Genomic DNA, 21,373 nt, shown 5'->3' on the forward strand with positions numbered 1-21,373 from the left:
ATCTTATTCATGAAGAAAATTATGCAGATAAACTTTTGGCATAAACACAGAGTACTGTGGAAGCAATTAGCCCTGTTCTTAACTGACTGCAAGTGCAAGTTTAGTTCTGAGACTAATCCACATCTCTGCGTACTTCCTGGCCGAATGTTAACAGCTCAGCATCATGCAGCAATCAGAGCAGCAACTCTGAACAGCCAAATGTCTTTACGCCAGTTCCTTAAGCCACCTTTAAGGGAATATTTCATTTGTGCTGTAGTAATTTGGGTCAGCTTGTGTTATCCAGTGTGCGCCGATGCTTTACTCAATAGGCAATACCAGAATACCCCCTTACATGTATGTACATATACCGTACATACTGTAACACTGGCACTGTGTCACTTTATCTCATTTTGAATTTCAGTTCAGATAAGACAGGGACAAATGCCGAGGTTAGAGTGATGTTTTTTGGAGGCTGAAGCGTCACGCTGACAAATGTGACTCTACCCTGCAGGCAAGACAGAGCTTGAGCTGTGGGTTTAGCGCTGAAATGCCAAGAAGTGAAAATAGTGTCACCGCATCTTAAAATACTTCCACGCCTGTCAGACTCAGCCCTCATTGATCTTACTCCACCGCACTCTTCCGCCAGGTGCTGGTGTGGGCCTTCTTCGCCGTCATCTTCCTGGCCTCCTACACAGCCAACCTGGCTGCCTTCATGATCCAGGAGGAGTACATCGACACGGTGTCGGGGCTGTCAGATAAGAAGGTAAAGGATGGATGGATGGACAGATATGCAAGAAATTGAATTATGTCGTATGTTTACATCATGTAAAACTTTCAAAATAAGAACATTCAGGGCTTTTGTTATCTTCAAAAGTAACAACAAAAACGTGATCATTCCCAAAAAAGTTTTTTTGTTTCGTGTCTTTCTCCAAAACTGATGGACAACTTTAGAAGAGCTCGAAATACTTCATCCTTTATGCTCCTTCAAAATGTTCCCTCCCCCCGTTTCCTACCTTTTTGTCATTTCTCAGTGCAGATTCAGCAGAACCCACAAAACTGTATCCTGCTACTCTGACACTTTAAAAACTTCATCTGTTTTATCCTTCTCCCCCCTCAGCTCTTCAGAAAACTATAGCTGAAAGGCCCTTCGTTGAAACCGAAGACTTTGAATCTTTGTAGCACTTCATCCTACAGCAGGCTTCAGCCCCCACCCCCCTTCTCGTCTACCTTTCTTCAACTTCCTCCTTCCCTTCCATCACTTTAATCTCCACCCACCTTTTCTTTTCTTTTCTTCTGCTTGTATAGTTCCAGCAGCCGACGGAGCAGTACCCACCACTGCGTTTCGGCACGGTGCCAAACGGCAGCACCGAGGAGAACATCCGCTCCAACTACCCCAACATGCACCAGTATATGATCCGCAACAACCAGAAGGGTGTCGAGGAGGCCATTGACAACCTCAAGACCGGGTGAGGAAAGGAAAAGCGAGGGGACAGGGGGAACAGGAAAGTAGGGATAAATAAGGAAACAACTATGGGAAAGGCAAGTTAAAGGCATTAGCTTGTCAAAGAGAGAGAAATTAAATTATACCAGAGGGGGACAGAACCTCCAGTTTTGAGTTTTATATTTTCATATTCATGCTAAGACAAAGAAATGTGCTTCATAGTAAAATGTCTTCCTTCTAATACTTCCTTCTAATACTTTACTATATAATTACTATATAATTCTACTTTTAAAACTTTCTGATATTTTATGAGGTGTAGGACATCACGCACCCATTGTCCACCAGCACAGATGTTTATGCGTCTCGAGTAAACGGAACTGTAGAGCAAAAATAGAGTAAAAAGCTCTGGGGGCTATTGTGACTGAGCTAATGCTTAGCTCGCCCGCCATCAGTTCACCAGCTAGCCCAGCAAATAGTCAGTGTGTCACCAAGCTTCCAGCCCCCACCTCTGTCGCACGGGTCAGCGAACGACACTTTGTGGTGTCACAGCTGCAGGGAGTCTTCCTGACTCTGCCGTTTTTCTTTTCGCCTTTTTAGGGCCAGGTCACTTAGACCTCAGTCATTTTTTTTATTGGGACATGGATTCTGGCGACCTTACCTCGTTAGCTCACAAAGCTTGACCCAACTTCAGCCTGGGCGGAGGTTTAATCAGCCACAATAGAAAACACCTGTGTGAGCGTTGGGGGGCTTTCAAGATCCCGATCAAGAGAGACCTGAGAATTAAATACATTCTGCGCTACATTTTCTTGATGAAGAAAATAAAACAAGGCAGTTAACGTAATCAAGTAGGCTGCAACATTGTTGAACGTCTTAAAACGTAAACATACACATTTATAAAAGATTTAAAAATCACTCAAACACAATTAAACTTCTGTGTGATATCTGAAATATATGTTAGGCACACACATTGTGATGAAAAGAAGTGTGGCATCGCTGTCCTTAGAACCAGCTGTCCTTTCAGCAGCCAGAGCTGCAAATGTATGCAAAATTATTTTGTGATCACCTGAAATGCTTCTATCCTGATGAGAGTGGTCTCTTCCTGGGTCACGATGCCCTCATCCACCAGGCAGTAGGGGTCACTGGAAGGCTTGACCGCTATGCGAATCACATGCCGTGGCCTTCAGAGTCACCACCCTGTCGAACACCGGCAGCGTGGAAGATTTTGGACCATTGCGTTAGACACCGCCCTCTACCACCACTATCAGAACAGCAAATGAGGGAATGTCTTTTGAAGAACGGTGTTCATCACTCCGGCTGAGTTGCACGGACTTTGACAATCTACGTCAAGTAGCAGTGAAGCTGTTCTGGAGACACCTCATATCAACTATCTGTGGTTACGGCTTCTAGAAATGACGTTTCTTTACAACCCAACTGCAACAGCAAATACGTCTTGTTGGAATTGTAATCGCTGGCCGGATTATGTTCAGAGGCAACATATTTTTTGAATGAATGAAGCGCTACGTTTATTAGCAGCAGCTGAGTCGCTAGAAGGTGGTTGGGATGGATCGGGGGCATAAAAAACGTAGGACTGTCACATCCAGAGGCCAGGGTTCACATCTAGAGTCCCGTCTTTGGTTTAGGCAACAAAAGCATTCTGGTTAAGGTCAGGGAAAGATCGTCGTTTTTGTTAAATGTAAATAAACGCCGGTCACAATTATGTTTCCTACAAAATGAATTTGCTGTTACAGATTAGTTGTATAGAAACCGAAGGTAATTTTCTAGGAGTTAGGGTTGGGAGTTCACAACATATCGAAGAGGGAAAAAAATAGACTTAAAGTGTAAAAAAACGCGCTGAGATGAATCACGTGTGCCTTTCTTGGAGTCGGTGTGGATTGTTTAATTTGTGGAAATGAAACTATATCTGCTCAGTGAGACAAATGAGCAACAAAGTTCTAAAACGCTGCAGAAACTCCTCAGAAAACACCGGGTGTGTGGATTGGGGAAAAAAATGGGAAATGGTGCATCAGGCTAAAGTGGAACAGAGTGAAATGCATTACATTACAGTGAGTATGAGTAATGGAAGCAACCAGGCTGTATCCACAGCAGAAATTTTGTTAATACAAATATACCTCTGCTGTCAGTTTAAAATGAGACTCAGCTTTCTGCTAAGCTCCTCCTATAATCCACAGGTTTTTATATTTAACTTGAGGCACACCTCATTTCAATTACAGCGCCTTCGTCTGACTCAATCTGCTAGCGCATCGATCTGCTTCGCCTTGGGAGCCTCAGCTAACTGTTGTACTGTTGTATGCTGTGCAGCCCCATCACGATCATGGCTACCAAACAGGACTGGAGAAGAAGAGGGTAAACAAAAGTAGTTTTAAATAATACATGCTAGCAGCAACTGCAGTGCAGGGTGGAAAATCCCAACATCTCAGCATGTGCTGCCAATCAGGCACCTCTTGTCTTCACCGGAGGGGGGGGTGGTATTATCTGCCTGTGGGGTTGCAAAGTACACAAAGCACTTGCCATAAAAAATACACTTGCTCATCGTGGTTGAAGTGAGAGGGGGAGGGAGGTGCGGGGACCGCGGAGTGATGTAGATTAGGGGTTCAAATGTTTACTGGGACAAGCAAGCGAACACACACACACACACACACACACACACCGCATAAACACATTTTGACATGCAACGGCCGCAGTCCTTAGGAGATTTGACGGCTTATAAAAACTCCCGTGATTCCCTTTTTTTTATCATCCTTCCTCATCCTCCTTGTTCCTCCTGCATCGGTTTCTACCTCTCTCTCTCTCTCTCTTCAATACCCCAGTCTCTCTACCATCCCCCTCATTATCCGCTGTTTATCTCTCGTTTGTTATCGTTCTCTCTACCTCTCATCCTGACATTATTTATGGGGGAAAACATTAGTTTTACGCCACTGAAGCAAAGTGGTATGAAGATCCCTGTCTGATTGGGGTGCCAAACATCACCTCTCCCCCTCTGCTTCGTTTCGCCCCTCCTAACTCCTTCTTTCTCTCCCTAATCCTATTTTCTGTCTTCTCTTTGGCCTTTTCCTCCTCCCTCATTAACTCCTTGCTCCCAGCTCATCAACTCCTTTTGCTTCTGCTTCTGCACTTCCTTCCCTCCTACATCCTCCCTCCCTCCAATCATTATCTCTAACCCCCCTTTTCACTCCTTTTCCTGTCGCCCACCTCCTCCCCTCCGCACCGTCTACCCTCCTCATCACCTCTTTTCAAGCTTCCATCCTTCAGCGCAGTCCTCCTTTTCTTCGGGGAAGAATTTGGTTGTACAGTGCAGCTCCCGAGCGTGAATATGAATGAATGTGAAGGAGAAGAGCAGGTGTAGTTACAAATCCATCATCAGATCCTCATATATACATCATCAATTTGAACCGAGCTCTTACATTCAATCCATTATTTTATGATGAACTGTTGTAATTCACTTTTGGTGTAGAAAGAAAATTGTGAAAAATGTCTGTCACCAATTCCCAGACTTCAAATTCATGTATTCAGATTTCCTCTTTTGTTTGCAGCGATGTGAAACGGTGAAACTCTGCAAATCATCACATTTGAGAAGCTGGAAACAGAGACATGACTCAAGCAATAAATCTGGGGCCGAAATCATTTTTTTTTTTCTTTTCCCAAAGAGCGTATCAACGACCAGCTAACTTAGAGAACCTGCCAAATGCTGTATCAATGTCACATTGTACGGATGGTAAAGTTGAGCAGCCTTTCACATCGACTTCCTAGTTGTAGGAGATGTGGGGAATTTGTGATAACTCTGATATCTCCAACTTGACGGAGAGGATTGCAGAGCCGCAACAAACTACTGTAAAAATAGCTGCACAGTGGGGCCAGGCAAGAATTCATTGTATCATTTATTGTCATATTGTGTTATTGTTTTACAAATAAATCTTTCCGTATCCATGATTCTGAGACTATTATAATCGCACATTTTAAAAACCAGGGTTTTTCAACTTATGATTTTAAGTGTAAAAAGTCTTGTCTGATGCAGTATATAACTGGAACACAATGCATTGCAATGAACACGGACGTGATTATTCTATATGCGATTTTGCATACATTTGCCATATTGAGATATATATTGATATAAAAGAATCACAAGACAATATTGATATTTGGATTTTAACCCTATGGCCCAGGCCTACTGCAAAACCACCACCGTATATAATGCATTATATAGCCTACACAGTTTAATATCTGGTTTAAACTTTTAACGAAACACAAACGTGTGTGAGAAACAAATCATTTTGGCTGCTCTTTCGTTTACAGTATGACGACTACAGCGCAGGGCAGCGATGTTGCTAACCATCTTGGAACCATCTACCGTTTGTGCCAACGTGGTGTTGCAAGAAGATGAAGCATATTTTCAAAGGCTGAAATGACATGAGAAGAGTCTACTTGAGAACTTAAAGTTGGTTCATCCGCAGCCCAGCAGGCACGCAGCTGGCTGATATTTGGTTGAATGTCGGTTCCGACATCAGGTGACCAACATTCAGTGTCATGACAATGTGTAATGCCAGAATCAGTTTGATATAAAATACCGGTGACAGCTGACGGGGATATTTTGTTGGTTTTAAGTTGCGTTGATAAATAACCATAACCCAACAATGTCCATCCGTCTCAGTCCAGTGACATCTTGACACAGAATACCGCCATTCTGGTCGTGACGTATGGTGACCAAAACCCAACGTCTGCTAAACATCACAATGTCAGTTGTCCAGTGTTTGGGTTTTGAAATCAACCCAATTTTCATTTCAGACTAAAATGACCGACCTTCGAGTCGTTAGAGTCCAGCGTCTTTCTGCCGTTGCATTGACGTTTGGTGCCAGGATCTCTGTGTGATTGTTGACCTTTGGTGCAAAATGGCGTTGGGAAAGAAGCCATTTTTGCTTTCGGTGTCTTTTTAGACAGTCACTGTCTCAGCGCTGGTTTATCCATCATCTCTGTTGATCAGTTGCACTTCCTCTGTTGTCATTTAGCTCCAGGTCAGTGATTTCCATTTCCCCCCCTCCTTCCTCCCCTGCAGGAAACTGGATGCCTTCATTTATGATGCTGCAGTGCTGAACTACATGGCCAGGAAGGACGAGGGCTGCAAGGTAAGAAGTAGATCTCCATCACGTCACAGGTCTGCGCAGTGACACACACATACAGTACGTAGTGGCAGCCATTGCTGAAGTCCCCTGACCCTGCGGCTACTGTGCGGTACAAAAACTACAAGTTCTTCTGTGTGCTCGACATCTTCTTTCGGGAAGAGCAACAGAAGTGCAACAAGCATGCCAAATGAACACTTCTACAAGAGCTACATCTGCATTAAATAAATCAAACACATCCAATGCATTTTATATTTGTCCCTCATTGCCTGTAGCTAGTTAATACTGTCGTTTTTGGACAGCGCTGGTGTTGATTTATTTATAAGTTTGCATTTGATACAGCTCCCAAAGCGAAACTGAAAATTCTGCCCGTGGATCATTTGTAATAAGGTCTGTGGGAGGCCTGAGCTCCCAGCAGTCCCATACAACAGCCGCTGCTGCAGTAATTATTACAATTGATGTGGATCTATATTAATTCCTCTATTGAAACAATATCCCACGCTCAAGCTATGGGATTTTCGGGGATGTTGATATTAGAGCTGAACCAACTGTTTTGCATTTATGAGACAATGACAGTAGACAAAATATACCACAGATGAAATGAAGCTCATTTTCATATGCTCCTAGACATATGTCTCTTTGAATCTGACTCTAGGGATTCATGTGTTTGTGTGTGTATGCGTGGTTGAGCGGATGTTTACATGTTTGTGTTTCACTCCACAAGGTGATGACCATTGGATCTGGTAAGGTGTTCGCCACCACAGGCTACGGCATCGCCCTGCACAAGAACTCCCGCTGGAAACGGCCACTGGACCTGGCTCTGCTGCAGCTGGTTGGAGACGGTAAGACTGAAGTGGAGGGGGTTACATGGTTAGAGGGTGGTAAAAGCAGAAAGAGAAAGCAGCTGAGTCTCAACATTTTTTGTAAAAGGAGCATAAAGTCATGAACACGGTCAAATATATGTAACTTAGGAAGGTTGGCTAAGGGGGCGTCTTGATGACCGAATACCAACCGTAGCATCTTTGTTGCTTGTCATTCCCCCTCGCACTCTCACCTCATATCCTGTTGCCCCTTCATTGTCCAGTATCCATAAAAAGTCTAAATGCCAAAAAAAATCAAAGAAAGGTTGGCTAAGTTTGGGCAGAAGAAACCACAATCATAGCGGCAGAATATTAAAACATGCTCATGTGAGCCGTTCTTGGAATGGTCCTATGTCATTTCAGCCCTGTCTCACAGAAAATAGGTTCATATAATACTAAATTGTTTTCCCAATTATGTTTTAGTGGCGACACAATCGCTGAGTGGATTATGTTCAGATGCAATATTTTTTTGGATGAATGAAGTGCTTCATTTATTAACTGCAGCTGAGTCACCTGGAGGTGGTTGGGGTTGGTGGCAAACGTACAGCTGTGATCTGGGTTCAGATCCAGAGTCCCATCTGTGGTTGAGGCAACAAAAGCACTTTGCTTGAGCTGAAGTTAAGATCTTGGTTTTGGTTCAGTGCAAAAGAACACCTTGTATATTGAAGTCACTGTGAACCTTTTCCTGTATTAAACCAGACCAGGATCTTTACCGAACCTGAACCAAGGGCTGTGAGAGTCCAAACAGAACCATAAAAAAATGCTGTAGTCACTGCAAGTAGATATTTTACTGCAAGACCAGATACTTCTGACACGTTCAGTATCTACAAATTTGCCATTTGCCAAATCCCTGAATTAAGACTATCCTAATTGGGTACATATGAAAATAGTGGTCGTCCTTCGCAATCATTAAGATATTGACTGATGCACACCATTTTGTAAATTTTCTACAGAATATTAGTGTGTCTGTGGCAAAAGTTAACATTGGGTTTTATTAGCGGGTGGTTTGACACGGGTGGTGGTTGGATAAAAGAGGAGGCAGTTCAAAGCCAGGCAGGAGTTGAGGATGAGGTAGAGAGATGGAGTAAAAGGCACAAGGAAGAAGGAGGGAAGAAATTGCAAGGAGTGAGGATGAGCGAAAGATGTGATGGGATGGTTGAGGGGGGCAGAGAAATGAAAGGGGGGGGGGGGGGGGGGGAAGAGAGAAAGATCAATAAAGAAGGTTAAAGGGAAGAATAGTGTAAAGGAACAGGAAGGGAGGTGTGATCTCTGTTAAACCTGTCAGATAACGCATATACTCATTTTCTTTTTCTTTGTTCACACACTCAGTAGCACATCACACATTCTCTGTCTCATCTGTTTGATTACACACACACACACACACACACACACTGCCTGACTCCCTGTGAATTTATTCCCCTTATTTGCTATTTATGCATGTTGTTGTTTTTTTACCAGAGGCATCGTGACACTTCTTATTTGAGAGATGTCACTTTTTGTGTTGAATTTTTGCTTCTCTCTTTCTGAGATGTATTTAAAAGTTCCTCAGTGGTTTTTTTTAATTTTAGTTTCTTTGTGTTTGACGTACATGTCTTTCTTTTCTTGATTTTTTTTTTCTTTTTCTTTTTTCATCTTCCTTCCTATCTTCTGACCTATTATCTGAACGTACTAAATTTCCCTGCAGACTGTGTGATCTTTATTAGGCCTCTCTTCCATTTTTTAATTTCACTTTTCTCTTCATAATTTAAATTGTTTAAGTGTTTTACTATCTAGTAAATCGTTTCTGTCGTTTTACCACAGATTTCTGAGTGCTGTATTCCTTCATTTGAAGCGTGTCATGTTGATGTTTGCATGTGTTACATCTATTAACATATGTTACTGCGGTGGGTGTATGTGTTCTAGAAATTGCGGCCCAGGGCTAATTGTTTTCATAAAATAACACAGCAAGAGGCAGACGATAATGGGTCTTCCAGAATGTGCTTGTGTTTGCACACAGAGTCCAAATATTTGCATTATTTTAATCAATCGTCATCCAAAGAACTTAGACACTGTGTCTGATGGATTTTTAAACAATTCCTGGGAGAAACTGGAACAGAAAATAAAATACGGCCTTTTTTTTTTGCTGCTGATGAGGAATGAAAGTATCTATCCAGTTGATCCTGAACAGCAGCTGGCAGTATGACTGCATGCTACCATTTGGAAACATTATCTTAAAGGGTAGAGTTCTTTAATAAATACAAAGACAAGGTAACAGTTTCAAAATAGGACTAAATGTGAGGTCATATGTTTTTAAAACATGCCCCTTTCACGAACTGAAAAATGCATTCAAACCCAGACTTTCTCCTTGATTGTCTACACTAACACGCTTCAGCCATTTTCAGCCGAACCGTTACATCCAATGGTCACTCACGTTTCACAGTTACATAAGTAGCTCTCGCTTTAACGTAAGAAAAAGGGATAAATGTAGACGAGAGGAAGAAGGGCAATCCAGATCCCAAAAAGAAGGAAGAGGAGAGAACAGAGAGAGAGCAGGAGGTATGACAGAGACAGATGTGAAGGAAGATGGAGGAGTGGAGGTGTACACAGCTCCTTCTGTAGCTCCAATAGCATAATTAATTGGCTGGCATTGTTAACCAGCCAGTTTATGCCTGTTTGTGTCCATCGTGGTCTCTTGATGTCTCACAGTCCTGCTTCTGTGTACGTAAGTATGGAAGAGGAGGCTGAAAAGCAATAAAAGGAACGGTTGGGAAAACGTTAGAGGGAAAAACGTGAATCCTTTTTAAATTCTACATTTCAACCATCCTTATCAAAGAGTCTACTAAATCCCAGAGAGAGGTGTGCATTATTTAAATTACAACTTGGATCAACTGTTGGGTCTGCAGAAAGGAAACTGTGGACCAAAAGAGACAGAGGCAGAGTTACAGCTGAAATCTTCAGAAATATGTGTCACCAGTGTCACGAAATTCTAGTTTCTGTGCAAAAAATGTTGCAGCAAAGATGGAAATAAATGTTATGTTATTAAAGCATTTGTTAAATTCTTATCGTGCTGCTGAGCTCCTAAAGCAAAAGTAATGTTCTGATTTCTTTTTGATTGACCCCAAATGTTTTGCCAATATTTGCTCACCTCTATTCACGCTCTGTGGATTAGGAGAGGAGGCACACACTGATAACTTTTACACGGTGACCTTGACAGGCTCCAGTTATTTGGTTTTGCAGTAGTTAGAAGGACTCTCGATATGAACATATGTCCCCATCTTTTACAATTTACAATGGAAGGAAAGCCATTCAGCTTCTGCTGGCATCGGTGCTGTGTCTAGGTGCCAGCGGTGTTACGGTACATCTTTGTTCGAGGAAAATAAAATACCGAGACTGAATTAGTACCGCCGTTAAACTGAAGCACTGAAGCTATGAATGACAGGGAGCAAAATGATCATACACACATGAGGACTAGCTCTATGAGTATGTAAGTACATGCACACTAGTACCTTGTTGATGTGTTCATGCACGTTTACACTATATACTGGTTTAAGAAAAAGGATAAGTGCTCTCTCATGCTCAGATATGAAGGTTTTCCATTTCGGATATTTGTCAGAAAAACATATATATTATATTTTTTTTAAATGTTGTTTGACCAACTAAAGGACGAAACATAGGGAAAGAGGAGAAAACTTAAACAAACAACACCCAAAAGGAGGTAAAACAAAAATTGCATCAGAAAACACAATATCCACAAATATTGAAGCTTTGCAATGATGAATGTAGATTATTTAGGATGATAAACAACCTACACATTGAAGTGAAATTGAAATTCTGACATTGGTAAGGCTGAGTATCATTTGTCAGAGCCAAATCCAGCAGACACAGTCTTCAGGCAGCCATAAATCACAGCTCGATCGTCCTGAACTGTGGTGATAACTCAGTGGGCCTAGAAATGACAAAGAGTTGAGAGGAAGCGGACGAAAACATCAAAAACACACATGTATGGACTTCCCGTCTGTGTCATCAGAAACTTCAATAATGTTGTCATCATTAATCCAGTGATGGCAATAAACTCCGTGTATCATGTAACAACTCCAAATTTCATAAAAAATTGTTTGAGCTGCACTAAAGGACTTGCTGTAAATTGCCTTTTAAGTTCTCGGCTAACGCTGATTTGGCTAATTGTGCTCTCTATATTGATCATCCAGAAGCTCAGCATGCGCCACAGCAACCTCACGACCAACCCCAAAGACATCACATGAATCCATTGTCCACCGCATATGCACTGTGGCCCGCAACAGGTCCTGTAATTGTTCCTCGTAATGCGTCTCTTCGTTAGAGCGCTGTCGTTTCCTTTTTTAGCACATGACTGGCCAGTCCCCAAATTGGCTCCTCTGGGGAGCAATTTAGCCTGTTTGCAATTAGGAAGCTGGAGAAGCGGGCGGAAAATACCTGCGCGCCGGCAATGACAGCAGCTCCCAGGGGCAGAAAACACTGGAGGCTGACAGCAAATGTTCACACTGAGAAGTCTGAAATTAAATGAGACACCTGGCTATTTGATACCAACAGTAAAACTGTTGATATGGATATATGCAACTTATTGATTTTAGAGGATGGACATAATATAAATTCTTAGATATATTTAACCCCTAACCTGAAACCCTAGCTAGAGAGAAAACCTGTAGAAATACTCAGTTTCTTCCAGTTTTAATTTGCTGTTGATGCAAACTCAGCACTTCATTGTTGTTTGTTTGTCTTGGTAAATTCAGGATTATGTTCATTTCAACTGTTCCATTAGTACAACACTCATACTCAAACGAGTATACCTGTTTTGTTAAAAACTTATATTTGCTAATCATTCACAAATTCCAATTGCTTCTACTTTGCTGTCTTTTTGATTTGTATTAAGCTACTGTCAATGAAATGCAGCAATTCCTACATTCAGCGGCTTCGGGAGCATAACCCCTCCTTAAATCCGGAAAACCTGCAGGAATTGATGAGTTTCATTTAATTTAACTAGACTGAAATAACGGCAAAGAAGAAGTGGAACTTATTTGAGAGGAAAAACAGTATCTCTGTTATAAAGATTTTTTACCAGAAATATTTATTGATGAGTATGACACGACTCTGTTGTACTGACTGAATTAGTGCTGTGAAAAATGTACATAATGCTGAATTTACCATGTGATCCATTGCAGAATGGGTATTTCCATCTCCTTAATGTTTTGTCCTGGAGTTCATGAGTCACCGTCCTTTAATCGCTCGGCAATTATTTGAAACCAGCTTTTTTATTCAAGAATTTATCGTATTCTGTGATGAGCCATAGTGTTTCTGCTTTAGTTACCAACTGTAACCACAGTTACTACCTGTTGAGTTCTCGTTTTGGAGCGCTGTTGACCCCCCATTTCCCAAAACATAAAGAAGAGAGCTAGTGGGTGAGCAGTTGCACCGTCGTACTTTTGTTAAAGGAAAACCTTTTGAAGATGAGGCAGTTTTGTGTCAAGTCCCACTTGGCTCCAACAGACTTCCAAGAAATAAACTGTCTTCAAAGTGACGCTGCAAAGGACCGAGATGCAGGAATCTGTTCTGTTACAACAGCTGACGTTGCACCTGGACTCAAATCCCACGGCAGCGTGTATCTAAAGTTCACTTCCACTCCACTACTTCTTTGTGTCACTCACACTGATTCATGCTCACTGAGCAAAGCCAATAAAAACCCCTCAAACGCAAACGAATGATAAAAAGAAAAGGTTTTAGCACTATGGGTGGAACAAACCGTGGCAGCATTGTACACCTTTGGGAAATTTATTTCTTTTTTCTTCACATTCCTTTTTGTTCAGATGCCTTTGAGTCTTCAGAGACCCGCATGTTGATTTTAATTTTATAGACTGAGAATAGAGCTGCAGATATTTCTCTGAACCTGCAAATTGTTTTTTTGTTTTTGTTTTCTGTTTAGTTTAATTTTATGGTCAAACTAAAGCTGCAGATCATTTGGGATCAACATCTACAAACAAATAAAAGAATGAAGAAAACAAACGATAAAAATGGAAGAAATTTCCCTTTAAAGGACTCTTAACCCTGATACATGGCATTATTTTCCTTTGTATTAAATTTTGACACAGAATCTCATAAACACTTTTCCATTACTTCATTCAATTAAGACCTTTAAAACGTTAACCTCTGCTGGCTTGTAAATGTTCCTTTGAGCAATAGGGATTTCAGGGAAGTCGTCAGTGTTTGGTCACTCAGGTCGACTCCAGTCTCCTCACATTGCATTTTTGTAGGCAGAAGAGAGGGTAGAATGAAAGACGGGATGGTTGTAAAAGTTGAAATTGTTCTGGCAGTTGAACAAAATGTTCTGGCACTGACTTGCTAGAAGTTTGATAACCCACATAACTCCAAGTGCTTTGCAGAAGTACCCATGAAAAGATTAATATTTTTAGGGATCCATCTCCATAGAGATCAAGTAGACTTCACCACCTCCTTCACACGCACCACCTCTCCCATCTCTCCCACCATGAAAACATCGTCTGTCTCTCAGGCTGGTTGTCCAATCATTACTTGTTCTTTTCAGTGTGGCTGATATTTAAAAAAAAAAAAACTAAAAAAACCCACTAAGTTTTGACAAAGCAATTTCTTTTCAAGGATAGAGGAACTGTGCAATGACACAACAGCAGGAATAACCACAGCTCATATAATTCACTTCTGTCACTCACAAAGAAGCTGTTACATTAACTTTAAATGATTTCCTGTTTTTTCTGTGTTTCCACTATTGCTCTCCCAGGAAAGTTCACTATTGATTCATAAACAGTTATTTATATACTGAATATTGCTGCTGTCCGCAGTGTCACTGAAAATAACAAGTAATCCAATCTAAATAGAACAGGTAGAAAATGAAAGGAAATATGAAATGAGCAACTTTGAAATATGAATTAAGACCAAACATGTTTCAATACAGTAAAAGCTTGCAAACCATCATCACTTTTATTTGTAGAGTCTCTGTCTTGCTTGGTACAAAATTCATTACATCGATATTATGTTATTGAAATTTTGAAGACACTTCTTGTATATTTGTTTATTTTTTTGCACATTAAAAACTTTTGCACTTACACACTTTTACCTACATATACTCAGATATGCATGAATCCAAAGTAATCAAAAGTTTGGGCAGGAGATGTAGGAAGCTAATAGCTCATATAAAGACGGGATTTCACGGTAATGTCATTTGCCGATGATGTGGTTCTCTTCGCTAAATCAGGCTGTGACCCCCAGTGCACACTGAGGTGGTTTCCTGGCCAAGTGCGGCACAAATTAAACATTCGTGATGAGGCTCAGCACTTCCAAATCTGGGGCACTCAGGAAAACGGTGGATGACCCCCTTCAAGTTGGGAGTGATTTTTTTTTTTTTTTTTTTTTTAATGGAAATTTAGGGGTCTTCTTCATTAATTAATGTAAATTAGAGCTCAACATGCTAATTGGTCTGGTATTAGCAGTGACGTTGACATTATATCAAAATGTAGTGGTGAAGGGGGTTTTGAGCCTGAAGGGAAAACTCTTGGTTTTAAAGTAGTCAATTAAAATTCTTTGGGCAATTTAGGGAAAGATCACAGTTATGGTCAGTTATCAGGAGAACATAAATGCTGGTCATTTTAAGTCTCTGAACAAATGCTGTTCTTTGTTCCGGTGAGAAGAGTCTAAAATGAAGACTGTGGATTCAAGCGTTAAATTACGGGCGTCTGGGTTCACCCTTAAGGGCAACACTCACTGGTGGCATCTGATTTGTGTCAAAACACCCATCGTTTCAACACAGGTTGAAGGGCAGCAACTCATCAGGATACGCCACGGTCCTATTTCCCAGTTTTGACACGAGTGAGCAGCTAAAAAAAAAATCTCAGATCGACACATCCAGACGACTGCGTATTGAATACGTCTTCTGTCTGTATGACACCTTTGGTGTGTGCTTCGGACGTCAAATGACGCGACGCTCCTTGACATGGCCAATACATGGTGCACTTGCGGAACCCGGCGAAGAGCTCAGAGAGGGTACAAAAACCGCTCCTTTGCACTGAAAGAACCCTGCTGAGGATCATCTGGCATTTGGTTTGGCCTCCTTGTGGAGAAATTCCAGGTGATACTATACTTATGAAACTGCTCTCAGGCATAATACCCTTTCTCTTAATGCATTTTTCTGCACAGATTGGAGGAAGGAGACGTTATTTATAATACTTCTGAGAGGATCCAAAAAATTGGAAAGGCCTAAACTCTACACTGCTGACCTAATGTAAAGCTGTTCAAGGGAGACAGACACATTCGCTAGGTCAACATAGAATTGGAGGAAACTGAATTTAATTGTACATAAACCCCGGCTAAACAGTCCCAAATCAACAGAATGAATGTGAATTCTATTTTAAGTTCTGGCTTTTCCTCCTCTGTGTTTGCACGTCTGCTCCTTCCATTTGTGTCGGCAAGTCCCCGTCTTTACTGAGTGGTATTTTCCTCCTCGGGGCAGGTGAGAGAGGATACAGCTGAAATTCTGACTGCCTGTCAGCTCTTTGTGGGGAGGACTTCTTCCCAAAGAGCAGCTTTATGCACTGCCGACCGCCATGATTAACGTATTTACAGGGAGATAAAGGCCGAGAGGCGGAGAGCCGGACGGGGAGAGAGAAAATCGGCCCAGCACTCATTGAAACTCGATGAATCAGATAACGGGAGTGAGCCGCACGCAGAATGAACATGCGTATTAGCGTCGGGATCTGTGCAGGGAGCAGAGTGAGAGTGGGCAGGGTCGATCGAGTTGAGCCCGTTTTAATTCAGCTGTCAAGGAACGTTTGAGTTCCCACACATGACTGTTGGGGAAGTGAAACGTGGCACACAGTGATACATGTTGGATTAAGATTTGTGGCATATTTCAGCGGATTTGACGTTTCAGTCAACATGGCCGAGCTGCGGTGGTCTAATCAGTGTGGCGGGGCTTTATGGGAGGGTTTCCAGACGGCGTAATTAACCCAGAGGTCGATTAATATTGTAACTGTAGGCATTGGGACTTGGAACTTCCTTTGACTGGGAGACCTTCAGAGTTTGTACAGTCACAGATGCTGTGTGTGTCTGCATGTCAGTGTGCGTTTGCACGTTTTAAAGATCCTCTGCGTCCGGGTCGGTGAACATCTGTCTGCATCAGTCTCTCTGTACATTTGATCCTGCTTCTCCTTCCCACCGCCTCCTTCCTTTTTTGGCCGGCACTGAGAGTCCCATCACGCCGGGGCTCAGCGTGTGTATTATGTGTGTGTCGGCGCGTTCTTCTGACAGTTTAAGCGGGAAGTGTAATGTCTGTGAGCGCGCCCCGCTTTCATCTCCCATGTGCTGTCGCGTCGCTCTGCCCTTGGTGTGCCCGACTCAGACGCCAGGCCATTTCACAGCCCACTTCAAAGGGCCTCTTCCAGTCACTGCCTGTAATTCCCAGTTTCTCTTTTCGATTTCACTGCAAGCATCTTTAATTTTTTTTCTCCTGCAACCTTTTCCTTTCCAATTTCTTTAGTCTCCCCCTGCTTTTCTAATTTTTCATTTTCCTTTCATGCTTTATATTACTGAGCTTGTAATTTGTAGTAATAACACAGGTAAAGGAACCGAGATGCATGTCTCGTTGGACTTTATTAATTTCTTGTCATTTCCAACATTCTAACTGATACCCTTTCACTTTATTATGTATACTGGGCACGATGGTGATAAGAATGTCCTTCTATTTCATCTTCTCTTTATGCAACTGTAAGTTCTCTTTCCTTGGTCTGCCCCCTACCTACCTCGATTTCTCTTCTTTTTTAACATCATACGAACAAGCTTTCACTCTCTCCTCTCATTTCTCTCCCCCGTGCTGCATTTCATCATCTGTCCCCCTCTTTATTTGTCATTACACTGTAGACTCGATTCCTCTTCCTTCTCCTCCTTCTCTCTTCACCTCCTCAGCTTTCCTTCCATTGCTTCTTTCTTCTCCCTCAGGGGATCAGACACCTTCCTCTCCTAACAAAGAGGTGGTAATCCTCATCTTTTAGAATTTTTTTCCTTTTTTTTTTCTCCTGCAACCTTTTCCTTTCCAATTTCTTTAGTCTCCCCCTGCTTTTCTACTTTTTCATTTTCCTTTCATGCTTTATATTACTGAGCTTGTAATTTGTAGTAATAACACAGGTAAAGGAACCGAGATGCATGTCTCGTTGGACTTTATTAATTTCTTGTCATTTCCAACATTCTAACTGATACCCTTTCACTTTATTATGTATACTGGGCACGATGGTGATAAGAATGTCCTTCTATTTCATCTTCTCTTTATGCAACTGTAAGTTCTCTTTCCTTGGTCTGCCCCCTACCTACCTCGATTTCTCTTCTTTTTTAACATCATACGAACAAGCTTTCACTCTCTCCTCTCATTTCTCTCCCCCGTGCTGCATTTCATCATCTGTCCCCCTCTTTATTTGTCATTACACTGTAGACTCGATTCCTCTTCCTTCTCCTCCTTCTCTCTTCACCTCCTCAGCTTTCCTTCCATTGCTTCTTTCTTCTCCCTCAGGGGATCAGACACCTTCCTCTCCTAACAAAGAGGTGGTAATCCTCATCTTTTAGAATTTTTTTCCTTTTTTTTTTCTCCTCTACTGCTGCTTAAACCCCTTCTCCACCGATCGTCTCTTCCTTCCCTCAGCCCTCATCTTCCTTCCCTTCTTCCTCACCTTGCCTGTTCTTCCTCTACACTGTTCAGCTCCTTCTCTTTCCTCACAAACCAGTTTTTCTTCCCCCTTTTCATATCTTGCAATTTCATTTTCTCTCAGCTCCTCCTATTTGTAACCTCCTTGTTCTCCCATCCACCTTTCCTCTTGCAGATGAGATTGATATGTTGGAACGTCTCTGGCTGTCGGGCATCTGCCACAACGATAAGATCGAGGTACGATTTCTTACACCTTTTCTCCATCAACCTGGCACACATTCATGTTCTGCGCTATTTTTGGAATGAACTAAACATAGTCTAACCTTTACTTCTGGTCAACAAATCAGTGGGACAGTTATGTAGTTTTTCAACCAACCTGGTGTCACAAGGCACCACCCACGGTGCCGATCCTGTTGAAGCCACAGACCAGACCCCAGGCAGGCCTCAGTAATGTGCAGGCGTTCTCGCTCGTATTCCCACTGACCGATAACCAGTAACTGAAGTTATCCTCATCGTCTCATTTGCCTTCATTCACCCTAATTAACATATGAGAGAGAAACGTTTAAGAGACCAGATCAGTGAATTGAAGAGAGAATTTAAAGTATCCTTAAGTTTAAAGTGATAGTGCTTCAGTGTATGAAGCCACTTCCAGGTCCTAGTTACATTAGTTGTGTGTTAAGGTAAAAGAAATTTTATCCTGACAACTCATTATCACCTTAGACCTAACTGATGAAGGTGATACTCTTATGCGATGTGGTAATTGCTGATTTGTTTTCTTGATAGAAAACAAAGTGGAAAAACTGTTAAGTTTTTAAAGGCATCCCAAAATCCAGAGTTCATGGTTCTTTGCAATCGGGTTGCAAACCACAGCTTGTAACGAAAAGTTAAATGTAATCAAAAGTAGTTTGTTTATTGGACAGAGTTTCTGTCTCCTTCCCAGGTTTGAGATTTGATTTTGTTCTATATGATTATGCATCCACGCTCCTGCCTGCCGTCACTTCATTTTGTTTTGTCCAGATTTCAAAACACGAGCGAGAGCTGCCTATCAGAGGTCAGCCTGCATTTTGTGGTTGTTTCCTGGAGTCGTTGTAGGTTAGACCCTCAGCCCCAAACTGCACCGCAGGCCTCACAGCAGAGGGCCAGGACTCGCAACTTCAGGGATGCATGTGCTCAGTTATTTGGTGTCATCCAAGCTCAAATTACATTGTTCTCACTTAGCCAAACAACACAAACAAAAATGATGCAGCCCTGAGTAAATGTCTGTACTCATATTGGGTGCAAATGGCCCCAAAGGAACCAAAACCTTTGATATCAAGCGTGAATATTTATTGATTCAAGAATAAGTGTGAATGTTGAAAACTGAATAAATTGAATTGTCTGAAAACCTCTTTGTTTGATGCGACCCAGATATTTTGTGATGACTGACATGTTTTGTTCTTTGCATTGGTGTTCTGGGTGCCTGGGCTCTAAAACATCACGGATGGCTGCTGTGACATCCAGTGACACCACAGGATTCTCCTTTGTACTGCTAGCTGTAATGAACTTTTTACCTGTTGTCTGGGAGACAAATTGGCCCTCGTTAGTAATAAATACACTCTGCAGTCTCATCTCTGCCCCTCCCTTCAATAATGCTTTCCTTTTACCTCTTCTGCTTTTTACTTTTTTCTGCTCTTTCCTTCACCTCCTATAACAACGCCTGTTTCTCTCCCTCCCTCCTTTCTTCAACGATCTATCTCTTCTCCCCTCCAGGTGATGAGCAGTAAACTGGACATTGACAACATGGCGGGGGTCTTCTACATGCTGCTGGTGGCCATGGGGCTCAGCCTCCTGGTATTTGCCTGGGAACATCTGGTGTACTGGAAACTACGACACTGCGTGAAGCGATCTGGTGGGATGGACTTCCTTCTGGCTCTCAGCAGGGTGAGAGAAGGCAGCACAGACCCCCCCCCCGTACACTTCAAGAAGCACCCTGGTTTATTGGCTCGAAAAAACAAGAATTAAATTGTTATTGAATTATCTAAATAAACACAAGTGGTAGCCAGAGATGCATTCAGCCACAATAGGAAAAAAATTAAGTACTTTAATAATGATTTTGTGCAACAACAACAGAAATAATAAAATGTGTTATAGCAAATTGTCTTGCATGGAGATGCAGTACAACATTCAAAAGATGTAACTGAACGTGGAAAAAACAGAACTTGACACATTATAAATCAAATCAGAACAATAAAAAGATAAGAGACAAGACAAATAAAAGAAATATTTAGAGCTTGGTCTTTTCCAAATAACTATAATCTGTTTTGTTTTTAATTAATGGTAGGAGACTTTGAGCTATGACATGCCGTTAACAAGGCTGTCAACAGAATGTGAAGAAAAAAATGTAGAAAAACAAAATACACTGATTCAAAATGTAGAACCTAATAGCAGCTTATGCCGTCAGAGAAGAATGGGACCACAGGATGAGGCACAAAAAAATATTTACAATCTCTGACTGAATCTCCAAGGGATACAAAGTAGTCTCAGTCTTTTAGGTACGATCTAAACCACTCAAAAATTATGCCAGAGTCCAAACTATGATTCCAACCCCTCATTACAGAAACCAGCATTAACTGTTTTGAAAGCAGCAGGATCCCAGACGGCAAGATTTCAAGTTAGAACATACATCTCTTGAAAAAATAAGCGTAGCCAATGCATAGAATGAATATCACACCACCTTCAGAAGGGGTATGTATTTTTTTTATCTTAGGCGCATTTATCCTCAAGACAGATGAAAGAATTCCACAAAAGGTAGATATATTATCAAATGTTCTGTCAGATGGTGATAAAACCAAAGGAAGTAAACTCAGAGGCATGAAAACTTTTAAATTTTCATTTCAACCAAACACTTCAGCAGCTGATCTCACTGATTTGTACACTCTCAACCTGTGAAGGTAGAACTAATCAGTGAAATAAGCCCCAGACTGATGATACAGTGCTTGAGGATCACCGGTAAATAATTTATGCAGAAGCGGATGTTATGATAGACTGAAAGGTGTAGAAACACAGGTTAAACTCAGGATCTCCAGTTCCCTGTATGGAATAGACTGACTTAAAAAAAAAAAAAATCAGGAAATTCGCTTCATTCAGGAAAACAGAGATATAGAATAAGGAACGCTAATAAGTTTTCAGAAATAATGGACATATGGATTGAAACGTAGGTGCCAGTCAATATCGGTACCTTTTTTTGGCACTCAGCGGGATACAGGAGGTAAAGCCAAAAGTAAGAACATCAATGGTATTTAACTTTGGCAGC

The 21,373-nt window shown here is 41.7% G+C and overlaps 1 protein-coding gene across 1 annotated transcript in view; it reads left to right on the forward strand.

Moving 5' to 3' along the window:
* Positions 1-20,136, forward strand: part of LOC120786325 (glutamate receptor ionotropic, NMDA 2D-like) — a 119,032-nt gene extending 98,896 nt beyond the window's left edge. Inside the window, exons 13-18 of the mRNA XM_040121729.1 lie at positions 626-742; positions 1,285-1,445; positions 6,489-6,558; positions 7,277-7,394; positions 18,257-18,318; positions 19,831-20,136. Of these exons, the coding sequence (XP_039977663.1) occupies positions 626-742; positions 1,285-1,445; positions 6,489-6,558; positions 7,277-7,394; positions 18,257-18,318; positions 19,831-20,082 (780 nt within the window). The 3' untranslated portion in view covers positions 20,083-20,136. The remainder of the gene's footprint in view (positions 1-625; positions 743-1,284; positions 1,446-6,488; positions 6,559-7,276; positions 7,395-18,256; positions 18,319-19,830) is intronic.
* Positions 20,137-21,373: the final 1,237 nt, after the last annotated feature.

The sequence above is a fragment of the Xiphias gladius genome, chromosome 24 (assembly GCF_016859285.1).
Source record: "Xiphias gladius isolate SHS-SW01 ecotype Sanya breed wild chromosome 24, ASM1685928v1, whole genome shotgun sequence".
Lineage (NCBI taxonomy): Eukaryota > Metazoa > Chordata > Actinopteri > Istiophoriformes > Xiphiidae > Xiphias > Xiphias gladius.